General features: G+C 40.9%; 2 protein-coding genes across 2 annotated transcripts; one reads left to right on the top strand and one right to left on the bottom strand.

Moving 5' to 3' along the window:
- The first annotated feature begins 7,271 nt into the window (after positions 1-7,271).
- Positions 7,272-10,937, top strand: myl7 (myosin, light chain 7, regulatory). Its single transcript, XM_063195394.1, has 7 exons — positions 7,272-7,375; positions 8,059-8,160; positions 8,506-8,581; positions 9,309-9,413; positions 9,806-9,884; positions 9,979-10,027; positions 10,677-10,937. Exons 1-7 carry the CDS (start codon positions 7,373-7,375, stop codon positions 10,779-10,781), a joined length of 519 nt encoding a protein of 172 aa, XP_063051464.1. The 5' UTR covers positions 7,272-7,372; the 3' UTR covers positions 10,782-10,937.
- A 324-nt stretch (positions 10,938-11,261) lies between these two features.
- LOC134444683 (uncharacterized) lies at positions 11,262-13,286 on the bottom strand. The gene is made up of 4 exons (XM_063193915.1): positions 13,109-13,286; positions 12,688-12,972; positions 12,280-12,585; positions 11,262-12,055 (listed from the first exon to the last, which is right to left on the bottom strand). The coding sequence occupies exons 1-4, from the start codon at positions 13,284-13,286 to the stop codon at positions 11,919-11,921; spliced, it is 906 nt and encodes a 301-aa protein (XP_063049985.1). The 3' UTR covers positions 11,262-11,918.
- Positions 13,287-13,983: the final 697 nt, after the last annotated feature.

Here is a 13,983-nt window from a genome sequence, read left to right as displayed (position 1 = left end):
TATTTAGACCTGACCCACTATTTGAGGTCTTTTCCACCAAAAAATAGTCCAGTCACCCTGGACCTTAACACAGCCTTCGCTTAAGCAGGCGAAATTTCATTGACATTCACAGATATTTGCTTTTTATATCAGTAGAATATTGTTACATGCATCAGTTAAAGTCAAACAAAAACTGTGAACTACAAAAGCAGCCTTTGAAAGCCATGGGTTTATGGCAGGCAGCAGTGGGTAGGCAAAGAGGAAAAGGGTAATTTGCAAAAAACGTAGGCTACACATGGGTAGTCTCTGAATGTGTGCACAATGCTTGTTTGCTGGGCATCATCACGCGTTATTAACTTTCTCTCTGTCTGTCTCTCTCTCTCCCTCTCTCATTCTCACTTCCTGCCTAAGTGGCGTATTGTGCAGGTATAATATGTTTTCGAATTCAAGCAAGAAAGACTTATTTTTGAGACTAATCTAAAGACTCGTGAATGTTGTTATTACTAAATATAATTATAGGAGAGCTTTCATTCATCCAGGTTAGGCTAGTTCAAGGGTCAGGAATGTCTGGAGGGCTTTATACGACCCTTGAGGCCGTCTTATTCGGCCCGGATATCATTTTAATATTTGGCAGTAAAATATGACATGTTTTTAAAGAAATCTTAGAAATTACATTTGCAATACAATTAAGTTCTATTTTCAGGGGACCAAGTGAAGGCTGGGTCTGTTGGCCGCCTTCGATAAAGGCCTAAAGTGCAGGGAGAAATCCTGGCTTGTGTTCATAGTACAGGCCTTGGAGGACTTCATAAAATTTGAAGTGGCCCCTCGAATGAAAAGGGTTCCCCACCTCTGGTCTAGTCAAAAAAAAAGGTAAATTATGAGCAAGTGGGCAAACACTTTGTTGTACAGGTTCTTTCTTAGTGTATCTACATGTAGCAACATCTAATACGGTACTATATATTTACAGTATACTACATACCTTGCCCTAAAGTGTAGTGTACATAACGGTACATGCTTCACCTGTAGCCTACGTAATGTATGTCAGGGACCTTAAAATAAATTGCGCCCACAACAGAATGGGAGAAAGCAGAAAAACATCCAAGCATGCATAGCAGTAGGATAATTGACTCAAATCAGTCTGTGATTGCCATATACCCATTTCAAAATGCATGATGATCAACTACAGGTCATTCATTTCAAAATTCGCCATTGTGTGTATGTTCACAGGGTCCATAACAAGCAACTACTTCAAACATCGCCCATGTGTCTTGCACAGCTGAATAGACAAAGCTTTTCGACTAGGTTTTTCATCCATTCACTATTTGCAGTGTTCACACGGATGGAAAAAAAACATTTGACAGACAAAAAGTGAGCGAACGGGGGTGGCTCATGACCAGTTATGCCTAGGGCCTCCAAAACCTTAGCAGTGGCCCTGGAGCTGGGAGTGCAGCGTCTTCTCAGTATCTGTGATGTCAGTGGACTTCCCGAATAAGCCCTTTCTAAGAATACTCTCTGACTACCACTGGTGTAGCATGATAAGATAGCAAGAATTACCTTGTTCTTTCTTGGTCCATCTTCACTGCTTAAAGGAGCAGACCACTCTTTTTTATTTTCACTTATTTGCAGTTTTTCCCAGCATTCTTCATGAATATACATATCATTTTCTTCTCAGTGTTTTCAGTACTTAGATTTATTTGATCAGAATTATTAGCATAGCTTAGCATAATCACTGGAAGGAACTGGTAACTTAAGCATCAAGCCACAAGTGATCACTGGACAGAATTAAGTTGCTGTTTCACACTCTGGTGAGTTTTACCTTCACTTTAAAGTGGTTCATAACATAAGTAGGCCTACATTTGATGATGTTTTATTTTGTACCATAGACTTGCATTACTATGCCTTATTTGGCTATACTGTGAAACGGGGCAATGCAAACACATAAACGAAAATGATATGCACATTCATGAATATATTCATGAATATATTCATGAAATACTTTTTAAAATTCTTTTAATAAATGTCAAGTGATATAACTTACTGTAAAATCATAAACTTTCCCCATGAAGAGGGAGGAAAATGTTTATTAAAACCCTGTGAATGAAATGCATCTGAATATCCTAGAATATCGCACCCAGCTTTTCCGTCTGAATGCCCCCACCCCCACTTGTCACCATCTCACCTGGAAACATCCATTGGTTCATTGTAGTGCAGTAGTTTGCCTTCCAGGGCTGGACTAGGGGAGAAATAGGGCCTGGGCACTTTTGGCTTAAAGGGGCCCCTCATAATTAGCGGCGCAGAACTGACTCACCCCCGCACCCTCGTGGGGCCCTTTAAAAAAAATGGTGCAGGGTGCAGGGCCTACCGGGGAATGCCAGATGGGCAGTCCAGCCCTGTTGCCCTCTATGGAGGTATGTGAGCAACATAAAGCACAATATAAAATATTGCACACGTCATATCCTCCTGAGGTTATGTAATCATTTAGTCATTCTGGGTTATAGCCACAACGTCTTTTTTAAATTATTATTTGTAAGGGGCTTGATGTTGAGTGAGGGGAGGGGACTATCAAAGGTGTATTAATGATTTAAAATGTAAGGCTGTATTATACAGTACACCGGACAAATATGTTTCTGGAGAGCTGATTGTTTTGTAAGCAATGAGTTGCTATTAGCTCAGGGGGAGAGATAATGGGAGTTTCACCAGTAAACCCCACCTGTTGAACACACTTCTTTCATTTTTTACATTTAAACCTTCAAGAAATGTGTATGGTTAGGGTTAGCAACCCTATGCAATGATCAAGAGAAATACAAAACAAACCCCAAAAAAACAATAACTTTAACCAGCAATAACCAATAACCTCTAATTAGATTACATTACATTTGGAAGATGCTTTTATCCAAAGCAACTTACAATCGAGTAAACATGGCCCTTACCGTTATGTGACAGTCTTGTTTTTGATGACAACGTCATAAACCACTTCAAACTAGGCCCTGCGTACTGTATGTGCTAACTGAAAAACATGCAAGAAAATGGTCACACCACAGATTGATTTACCTTTTCCGTAGTGTGAGGATCCATGCCACATCTCCCTACTCCCATAGGTGCGGATTTCAGCAGACTTTCTGAGTACGTATTTTTTTCTTTTTTTAAGATGATTTGTTCTTTTATTTTGAAAGAGAAAAGTGTGACTTGCAGTTTATAATTTGTAAACAGATGAAATACAAAAGGGCTTATTTATCCATCGTGTCGCAGTAATCATGGCAGTCTGCTAAGGACTGATTTCATGAAAAAAAAACAAGGCAACATAATCCTTCTCCCTGTCACAGTGACTTTAAGGAGTCAACATCGCTGCAGCATCTTTTCAACTTCCCCAAACACGTTCTTGAGCAATCCTCAAGCAAATCTTAAATAATCCAATGTCAATCGACCAATTTTTTTTATCCCCCTTCCACAAAGAGCTGTATCATGCAGGTCTGTTTGGACGGTTCCACTCTCTGGCTGTTGTCTCTGTGTAAACGTACATCTTCAGGAGTCCATCTTGGTCATCTTGTGCCAATAACAGAGGTCCCAGTTTGGGTCGTCTCTCTCACCATATTGCACGCAGGTAGCCACTGTCTCCCTCAACCCCTGAGGCCTTTAATTACATAGTTTCTCCTGTTAGGTTCTCAGTTGTAATCCATCTGAAGTTATTCCCTTTTTTGAAACGCAGAATTCCTTTTCCTCCTCTTTGGTTTCTCTTACTTCTTACTGACAACTGGTTTTGACAGTAGCTTTGGAAACCAAACACTTTCACCCATTTTCAAGTAAGTCTCTATCTCTCTCTCTCACATACACACCTGTCCCAGTCCACAACCACACCGAACACAGGTGGTGTGTGGCTATCCAGCAGTATCCATGGCAACCCTCTCCAAAAGCACTGTCCTGGAAATCTCTCAATACTATGGAAAATACTTAGTAGGTTGTGTGTTAAGTGGTCAGAGGAAAATTGTTAAATGGGGCAAAATTACTTGAGAAAACACTGAATGAGTAGCCCTCAGCCACGCAATTTGCTCAAGGAAAACTGACTGGCACACGGCTTCACCAATCATGTGCTTTTCTTCACTATCTAAATGGTATATGCAGGTCTATACATCCAAGCGATCTTCAGGAATGTGTCTGTGGATGACAATTCATGACAGTATGTGTTACTGTAATCTTTTTAATACGACTTGGTGTCCAGTGTTAAGGTGTCCAGGTTTTAGGCCATTAGTGGTCTTTAGTGCCTTGAACAATTGACAGGCTACTCAGCGTGCACAGATAGGGATGAGGTGGTGCTAAAGCACCTGCCCCTTTTCCCTACTGGACAAAAAAATGAAAGTACTGTGGCCCATGTTGACACGATCATTGCCAATTTTTCATAATGAAATACATGTTACAATACAACCTCGATATACAGTACATAAGTATAGCCTCTATAGTCAATAAGACAGCTGGGAGTTCCACATGCCTCCAAAACCCCTTCAGCAACTGCCCCTTCCAAATTGTCTGTGCACGCCACTGAACATACTTTTTTGCCTTACCTTTAACCTTGCTGGAAACACCAAACACCGGTGCACTGCTTATCTAACTGTTCCGGTAGGGCACATGGCCGTAGCCAGCCATGTGAAGTAGGCGAGGTCCATGATGCGCGCGCGAAGCGTGCGCCGAAATTGTATTATTAATATAAAATATAAATTAAAAATTAATTCATAAAATAAATAAATATAGGCTACACAGGCCTATATATAGGGCCCTCCTCTATGAATGTATAGGCCTAATGTGAAATAGTAAATATGTAGACATGTATAACAATAAATATGTTGTAGTTTTCAGCCAACTCAGCCTATTCCCTTTGAATGACTATGCTTTGGTATCATGCCTCTTTTATTATAAACAGCATCCTCCCAGTAAAGCCCTTTGAAAGGAAACTAAGGCTTGACCCTGAAGTTGCACAATAAGCTACATCCTCAGATGGCAAGTTGCTCAGCCATTCATATTTTTCTCCCAATGAAATTACACTTCAGCTGTTTTCCTCCAAAGATACAGGGATAGCTATATCTCTGTAGTGCAAACCACCTATTTTGGAGTAAACTTTTTTCTTCCTAGAGTCGCATCAAACGTTTTGTTTTTATTTACTTGTTATAGTTCTTCACAAGCGCAGAGGACAAAAGTCTTTCAACGAGAAAGAAAAGTAGCCTATCCTCCGCGCTCCTGAGCCATCTGATGCGTCACGGCTATGCAGACACAGTAGTCACGGGAGCCTCTTCAGGTGTGGATATTTTACTGCGATTGACTCTGACGAAGACGTGGCAACGTCGATAGTCTTGGCACTTGTCCAAATTAACAGGAAAATATCCACACTTGAAGATGTTCCGGTGACCTCCTCTGTCAGTGTTTATCACATGCTTTCCAATTTACAATCAATTACCTTTCACGGATATCCTGCTTTTACCTTTTATGCAGCAACTGATGCAGCAGCCGGCCTTCTTAAAATAATGACTCAAATGGCTTTTTAAGACACCATAGCCTACTTGTTACGCATGAGCTTTATGTAGGCTATACAACGGTTGGCTTTCTGTCAGCGGAGATCTCATCAAGCGCGGGCTTTCTGATAGCGGGGATCTCACCAAGCGCGTGCTTAATGGGCGCGTTCGTAACGGCACATTACTGCGCAGGCTGCACACGCACACTTTGCCATTTCAATGCATTTTTCCAACCAGAAAGCATGGTAATTTTGCTTTGCGCAATGCTCTGTCACGAACGCGACCAAACACTTGCGATGTCGGCTGAGTTGCGTTCTCTCCCACGAGTCGCACCACTTGCGATATTAATCAATCTTGTTTACTCTCAAAAACAGAAAACACAAAGGCAAAACTAGAACACATAGCACATGGATGTTAACCACAGTTTGCAAAGGACGCTTCAAAAAGGTTTATAGATGTTTTTGTGTGTTTCAGTTGGTCATATTTGCCGTTAAAATAATAATAATAATAAAAAAAACCTCTCACGATAGGCGAGGTCCGGACCTCGGTAGCCTCAAATGTAACTACGGCCATGGTAGGGCACTGTCACTGTGAGGTTAACACAGCTGAAGATGTCAAACACTGACACTTTTTTTTTGCACTGATGAAGGTCTGAGGACCGAAACGTTTGCACCCCCACTTGGTAGCACTTTATTTTATTTTTTGTTTAAGTTGATGGATTAAAACACCTTTCCTGCATCGGCAACCCTTGGTGTGCGAGTTCTCTTCTTCCTCCTGTGTTCCACAGTGAGGTTAACACAGCTGAAGATGTCAAACACTGACAGTCACCCCTTTCCATATTAGAAACCATTTTATTCGTCTTAATTGCTAACTTAAGAACAATTAAGCCTCTTCACAAAATAATGATTAAAACAAATATACAATATTGTTGAAACGCTCAGCTTGTTGTCAATTTGCTTAAAATCTGGAAAAGTTTCTTTGAAAAACTGATTGAAACCATAAACATGTCCCCTCTCTGTAAAGTGAAGAGCTTTCTTGAAGGGCATAGGCGTGTTCAACATTCAGGTTAAAAAAATATGGGTGATAGTTAAACAAAAAATCCACACAATCAAATTAAAATGACGAGGGCATAGGCCCGAAATGCATCTGCGATACACATGGTCTAAATAAATCTTATAGAATAAGCTTGTGCAGTTCCCTCTACTTCAGTGATGTCAAACTCAAATTGATCAAAAATCAAAATCAAAATCTGGAGCAAAGTTGCGGGCCAAATGTAATATTTATTTTTAAAAACTGACAAAAATTGTGCACACATACCCACACGCTTAATACTCATGTTTAAATTTCACAAACACATGCCCATCATAGTTAGAATGTGACTGCTCATATTCTGTTGCCTATGAGTGTGAGCTGCAATAAAATGACTTTGACATCCTTGCTGTACTTCAATGGGGGAAGAGCTTCACCACATCCTCCATGGCCATAAAGCATAGGGGGGGGGGGGGGCATACGAGGCGGGGAGCCCACATGGGCCCTTGACTTGAAGAAACGGGCCCCCTCAACCTGATATTAGGCCCTCTTTTTTCGTTCGGGGGCCCATTCTTGGTAGCTTGCAGGGGGGCCTGAAGTACTTGCGTTACGCCAGTGACACCCTCCCTCCGCAATTGTTTCCAGCAGCTCTCAGGAATCTGAGCACTTGTCCAGTTATCATGGTCCCCCAGCACAGACAGGTCTGCCATGGCCATGTAAGGGACTGTGCCAGCCACCCATGGCTTTTAATAGGCAGGGGGAAAGATAAGCCATGCCATGCCATACATAAAACACTTATCAGCTACGCTGGGGTCCTGGGTGCACACTGATACACACGCAGCACACAACGCAACACTCCGACCAACATGGTGAGTACACAGGAGTCATTTTGTTTTTTTATGATTGAAAAATCTATTTTGGTTTTAATATGTTTGATATCTACTTACATGTCCCAATGTTTTGAAACGTAAATGAAAAACAAACAGATGTACGAAGTAGGATTATTTTAAGTGTAAAGTGTTGTTATGCAATTAATTATCTGCCTCTCGGACAGTTCTTATATTCGATTTGGCACTTTTCATTTGTAAGTTGTATTGATAAGTAAGTATTCGAGGGGAAAAAAGAGGACCAACTGTGCAATGAATTGCATTTGAAATTTAAACGATCAAATGAATTTGCCTCTATAGGCGGGGGATGTTACACCATATGAAGCAAACATATTGACACAGGAGTCTGTATTACCACGTAACTAACCATTGAGGACACAGAGGTCATGTCCTCTGTACTTTTTTTCCCAGTAATGTAAAATGTATCTATAATGAACATCGATATATGAGCAACAATGATAAATTCAGTCTGTTTATGCCATCCCCATTTATTTTCAAGGCAGTGATTAATGAAAACTAAGTTATGAGTGTGACTGAAGAGTTTGAAGCATTCTAAATGTACAGTATGCAGTACAGCACGCAGTATTTGACCTCGATATTTGAAAATATCTGGTTACGGCCCTGTGTATTACATCCCTTTTTTGTCTGCTTTCTTTTCTACTCAGGCCAGTAAGAAAGCTGCATCCAAGAGGGGCAAGAATGCCCAGAGAGCCTCCTCAAATGTCTTCTCCATGTTTGAGCAGTCTCAGATTCAGGAGTTTAAAGAGGTAAAGTATCTAATGGCAAGGCAAACAGGCTGCTATTGAGCAGGCATTGAACAGAAGTTGGGGATTTTACTTTTACTATTGTACATGTGGAGGGACTCAGTCACTTAAAGTCAATGCAAGCTCTAAGAGCACTGAAATAGCCCGTGTAATCCGTTCATCTAAAGCTAAAGACACATATTATCACGATTTGTCTTTTTTTAAGCAATGTTCCATTCTGAATTTTTAGAATGATTATTATTTATTAAGCCAATTTCAGCCCACTATGAATTGTATTGGTATTGTTATTATACTGATAGCTGCATGTCATGCTGTAAATCTGAAAGGCATTTGGCTTTGTCTCCTAAGGCTTTTGGGTGCATTGACCAGGACAGAGATGGGGTCATCAAAAAGCAGGACCTGAAAGAGACCTATTCACAACTGGGTAATGTTTGACAAGTCTTATTGTGAAATTTTAAGCTGTGCGTGTTTGCACTGAAGTGTGTGTGTGTGTGTGTGTGTGCGTGCGTGCGTGCGTGCGTGCGTGTGTGTGCGTGCGTGTTCTGATGTGTGCATGTGTCTTCTCTGTAACACTTTATTTTAGCATTACATCTATTAGGACTAATACTTACATGTTAATGCTTGCATAAGTAACTTGTAAGGCACGGACTAAGCAAAAACTAAGGCCTACTAGGTCCTCCCTTACCAAGGTTAAATTGGTAATACAGTAAATCCCTTATTGTGTATGAGCAAGACATTTACGAATATGTGCCTAACAAATGTTTGATTTTGCTTGGTACATGACTTACAAGTTACTTATACAGGCACATTGTATGTATTATTGCTAATAGATGTAACACTAAAATAAAGTGTCACCGAGAAGACATATGCACACATCAGAACACGCACACACACACACACACACACACACACACACACACACACGGGTGCCGCAAGGGGGGCAAAGATGTTACAGATTATAAATCCCCAAGCACTGACAGGGGCCCCTGGAAGGATGCTGATGACATAATTTGTCATTTTGGGGGCCAAAAATTTGAATCTTTCATGGGGCCCAACATTTGTAGCGGCGCCCCTGCACCCACACACACACACACACACACATACAAGCACACCGTCTTGTCTAAAGTGTATGGTCCCACTGCACTCTACAGGCAAGCTGAATGTGCCAGATGAGGAGCTGGACGCCATGCTGGCGGAGGGGACAGGGCCAATCAACTTCACCGTCTTCCTCTCGCTTTTCGGGGAGAAACTCAACGGTAAGACTTTCTAATATGATATTTCTAATGTTAAAGAAAAAGACATGCGCTGGAGAAATCGGTTATTTAGTGGTTCTCTACCTTTTTTGGACAAACACCCCCTGGACCTTATTCTAAGCCTGCCAACCACTATAACTTTTAACTATAACACACACACTATTACTTTTTTTATATGTACCAATGCCCCCAATGACAACTAACCACCGCCCCCTCTCAACTGTATCCTTCTCAACGCCCCCCTATGGCTCCCTAATGCCCCCTGGGGGGGCTGTACCGCCCCCGTTGAGAAACACTAGGTTATATGTACCTGTAAATGAATGAAATTACAATCACAAATATGAAGTTTAATTACTCAATGATTCAACCCAATGTGGTGTTTGTCTAACTGTCAGGGACTGACCCAGAGGAGACAATCCTCAATGCCTTCAAACTGTTTGACCCCAATGGCACAGGATTCGTCAACAAAGATGAGTAAGTTGGCACAACTGACAATATCTAATTAAAAAAATGCGGAGAGTATTCACTTAGGTTTTCATGAATATTTGACGTATCTTCTCTTCCACAGGTTTCAAAGGCTTCTCATGAACCAAGCAGACAAATTCACTGCTCAGGAGGTGAGTGAAAAGCTTAACCGGTTTGAGTGTAATTCCATGATTCATGCCAAGCACATCTAAAACTAACTTGTGGAGTCTTCACATCTGAAACATCTGGAGTTCTTCATACACCATAACTTAGAATAATCAGACAATGTAGTAACACTTTACTTGACGCCAGTGTCATAAGCATGTAATTACAGTGTCATAATAGTGTCATGGCACAGTTATGCATGTGTCATAAACATTATGTCCATGTCATAAACATTTTATGACTGTTAACTTAGCCTTAAGTGACATTCGGTTATAGCAAAGACAACCTTTGCCATAACCGAATGTCACTTAACCCCTTAGCGCAGCATGATGGCTCTCTGTAATGTCATAGCAATGCTGTTATGATGTAGTTAAGCATTTTCAGCAAGTGAATAGGGTCGCCGGCGACCCCTGCTGCAGTAAGAGGCTACGGCCAACAGTCATAAATTGTTTATGACTTGGACATAATGTTTATGACACATGCATAACTGTGCCATGAGACTATTATGACACTGTAATGACATGCTTATGACACCGCCGTCAAGTAAAGTTTTACCGGCATGTTATCATGGGGGGGTTAATTAAAGTGTTCTACTCTACTCTACTGAAATATTTTAAAGGCCTGAACTGTCTTTAGGTGGAACAAGCGTTTTCTGTAGCACCCATTGACGTGAGCGGAAACATCGACTACAAGTCACTCTGCTACATCATCACACATGGAGATGAGAAGGAGGAGTCTTAACCCTGCCAAACCTGGGATGAAAGAAGCCTTCCATGTTATGCAAGTGTCTATCAGATGTTGGGGATGTTGACCAGAGATGGTTTCGATCTCTGTGTTGACCAACCCAGAAATGTGTCTTTTAATAAAAATTAAATATCCCTGCATATCTATTGGAAATACTGTAGCCAACATTGTTTAGAGACTCCCTGTTTGTGCATTTGAAAATAGCTAACACTTTATGTTACATCAATCCTGTCAGACCATGAAATACAATAAACACACAAAACTCAAAATAAATGCTGAAATCAATCCCTGACTCCAGAGGGTATGTTGCATCAGCATTATAACCTACTGTACTGTCAGTCAAAGATTGGAAAGATTTCTTTTTTAGATTTAGGTTTAGATTTTAGATTTAGATTCACCTTTATTCTCTATACATGAGAGAAATTTTGTGTGGACTGCATCAACTCTTCCTGTCTATTTCATTTTTTTTATATATATATATTTGAAAGACCAACTATACCATACTTTGCCAGTTTTCTTTCCTATAACTTTTTCCTGTTCATGTTTTTTTTCTTTGTGTGTGTGTGCTCATGTATCTCTAGATGTTTCCAGTGAAATATCTCGCTAACTACTACAGTATGTATAAGGTTCAAAAGTAGGTGGTCCTGCGGGCACAACAGTTTGTTGAACAAGGTGATTAATTCTCAAAGACTCTATTGCAAAGGACCAAACTGGCTAAAGTCATATTTATTTCTACAACACATTCATAAACAGCTGAGTTGTACCAAAATGTCAAGTGGTGAAATGAAAAGGAAGTCCTGAACATAAAGAAGAGATAATCTAAAGTAAATTCAGGAAGAATTTAAATGGCAAATGGAAAGACTAAAAAGGGGATTGCAAAAAAACAAATGTAAGCAGTGTTGGCATTGGATTGCTGATATTACAAGAATGTGAGCATGCTGTGGAAGTTCTAGCATGCTGTACTTCAGCTCAGCTCAAATCCAGTTGGTGAAAAATTACTTACATTTGAAATAGATCAAAGATTACTTCAGATTTGCATCATCTTGCTGAGATCTCTAGCTGTTGATAAGCCTTTACTAAATCACTGTAAAATCGAAATCGAAATGTACAAAACATAAATGTAATCAATGTGCACTAAACAGATTTACATTGCTTGCTGACTGCCCTTCTCTTCAAGAGCCAGTTGAAGAACACATGGGAGAGCATAAGTAGGAAGAGAGCAGCCAAGACGACTCCACTTCGGATTCGCAGAATGACTCCACAAAGCCCATCTTTAATAAACAAAAAAGATCAAAGTTTTGTCATTGCATATTCATCTTACTGTATTTGTTGATGGTTTGGTCAAATAGCATATTCGTAAATAGCCTAGACAGCTAAAACCCTACAGCTGAAAGCTGCTAGCAAATTCAATTTGCGGCCACTAGGGGCCGTCTAGATTTCTAGGCTAATTCATATATGCAATAAAGTAAACAACTAGAAGACATTTCATATTTACCCAGCTTAATGATTTGAAAGGTCTGTAGATATTTTGTAGATGTGTGTTCCACCACACACTCATAGAGCACGTTGTGAGACTCAGAGCACTCCACTATCTCCAGGGTTCTCCTCAGCTGGAACGTTCCATCCCCATTGGGCCTGCTGCCGCTGGAATGGAAGGTTCCCTCTGCGTCTAGAACTGTGACGCCATTCTTCTGGAAGCTGATGTTAATGTATCTGGGGAAGAATCCAGTGGCCATGCAAGAGAGCAGGATTCTGGATCTGCTCATGTTTCTTGGTGGAAGTACCGTTGCATTTGGAGCAGCTGTAAATACAAAAAGGAACATGGAGAATGTGTCACCTGTGTAGTTGTATTAATAGAATTCTTTAAACATCAACAAAATGACAAAGGGTTTTTGACACCAACAAGGTTCTCTGTCGTTATAAATGATGAATCTCCTCATCTCCTGATCAACACACTCCTTCTGAAGGAAATCAGTGAAGTGTCTGGTGATGTTCCTGGCACCCTTGAGTATCTGGCCAGGAGGAGAGGTATGTTTGACGTCCGGTGTTTCTGAATGCCAGATACCATCAGTATCCTGGACATGCTCTCCATTCAGGGAATACTCCTCAACTAGCTTCTGCAAGCTCAGTGACTCATTTGCCAGCTTCTCTGCTTCACACCCCACCCGCCATTGGAGAACACACAGAGCTGATGAAAAGCAGAAGGATAAGAAAATAAGATTAGACATTAGTACCAGATCAAATAAGTTGCTGGTGAGGAGTCAGCCTTCCTGTTTTTTTTTTCTACAGTATTTGAACCGTAGTGTTGACATCCATCATCTTACCAGACTCACAGTTGCCTTGCATTATCTGAAAGACTGTGATGTTCAGTGCCTCCATTTTGAGGTTTCCTGTTTGCCAGTACTCAGCTGGCATGTTGTTTTCCATCCATTGGGTTTCTGGTGCCCAGGTCTGGTGCTGGCTGCTGTAAACCTCTATTGGTTGGTCGTCCAGAAGACCCATAGCAGTGGCCCCAAGAGAAGGCTGTGGACCATCATCTCTCAAGACAAAAGTATAGATGTAATACAGAGAGTGGTGTCCAACAGAATCTAAAGGAAAACAAACTAATCAACAAATTACCAATTAAGTTGCACGATTCAGAAAGCCGAGGGCTGAGGTCCGTTTTCGTTCAAACTGCCTCTGCACACCACTGTGATCGATCAGAGCAACAGTGACTAATCCTCCTCGACCGTTCAAACGGGGGACTTGCATTATAATTGGTGGATGGGATTACCGTTCTTTTGTGTCTGACCTCCAACGGTGCAAAAGGGCTACTACACTAAATTGAAAGGGAAAAATATTATCTGTCGCAAGGTGGGTTTGTGTATTTTACTATCGTTTCAGTGGAGATTGCTCATATTTGACCTACAGTTGGTGAGCTTAAAATCTGGTTGGCCCACATAATTGTTCCCTGTCAGCCCTCTCTTCAAGGAAATACTGATCACATTAGTCAAGTGCAATCAGTTGTATCTGAGTGCCAGAGGTTTTTTCCAACTAGTGGATTTCTTCTGGGCTACTTGTCGCACATGATGCATACAGTATTTACATTTTCCTTTTTTCGTATATTTTTTGGGTTCCTTTTAGACCTTTTATTATTTGATAGGACAGCTTGAGGATGACAGGAAGCTAGAGGGAGACAGATATGGGGGAGGATCGGGAA

This window comes from Engraulis encrasicolus, chromosome 3 (assembly GCF_034702125.1).
Source record: "Engraulis encrasicolus isolate BLACKSEA-1 chromosome 3, IST_EnEncr_1.0, whole genome shotgun sequence".
In the NCBI taxonomy this organism is placed as follows: Eukaryota; Metazoa; Chordata; class Actinopteri; order Clupeiformes; family Engraulidae; genus Engraulis; species Engraulis encrasicolus.
The sequence above is the reverse complement of the archived record's forward strand: the minus strand, read 5'-3'. Positions and strand labels throughout refer to the sequence as shown.

Bases quoted from the DNA above. Each gene is read 5' to 3' on its own strand.
- myl7 (XM_063195394.1), top strand. The intron at 8,582-9,308 runs GTAATGTTTGAC...TGCACTCTACAG, and splicing joins AGAGACCTATTCACAACTGG to GCAAGCTGAATGTGCCAGAT. The intron at 9,885-9,978 runs GTAAGTTGGCAC...TCTCTTCCACAG, and splicing joins GGATTCGTCAACAAAGATGA to GTTTCAAAGGCTTCTCATGA.
- LOC134444683 (XM_063193915.1), bottom strand. From the start codon at position 13,286: ATGGGTCTTCTGGACGACCAACCAATAGAGGTTTACAGCAGCCAGCAC. The intron at 12,586-12,687 runs GTTGGTGTCAAA...TTGTATTTACAG, and splicing joins TTATAACGACAGAGAACCTT to CTGCTCCAAATGCAACGGTA. The intron at 12,056-12,279 runs GTAAATATGAAA...TGTTTATTAAAG, and splicing joins CTTTCAAATCATTAAGCTGG to ATGGGCTTTGTGGAGTCATT.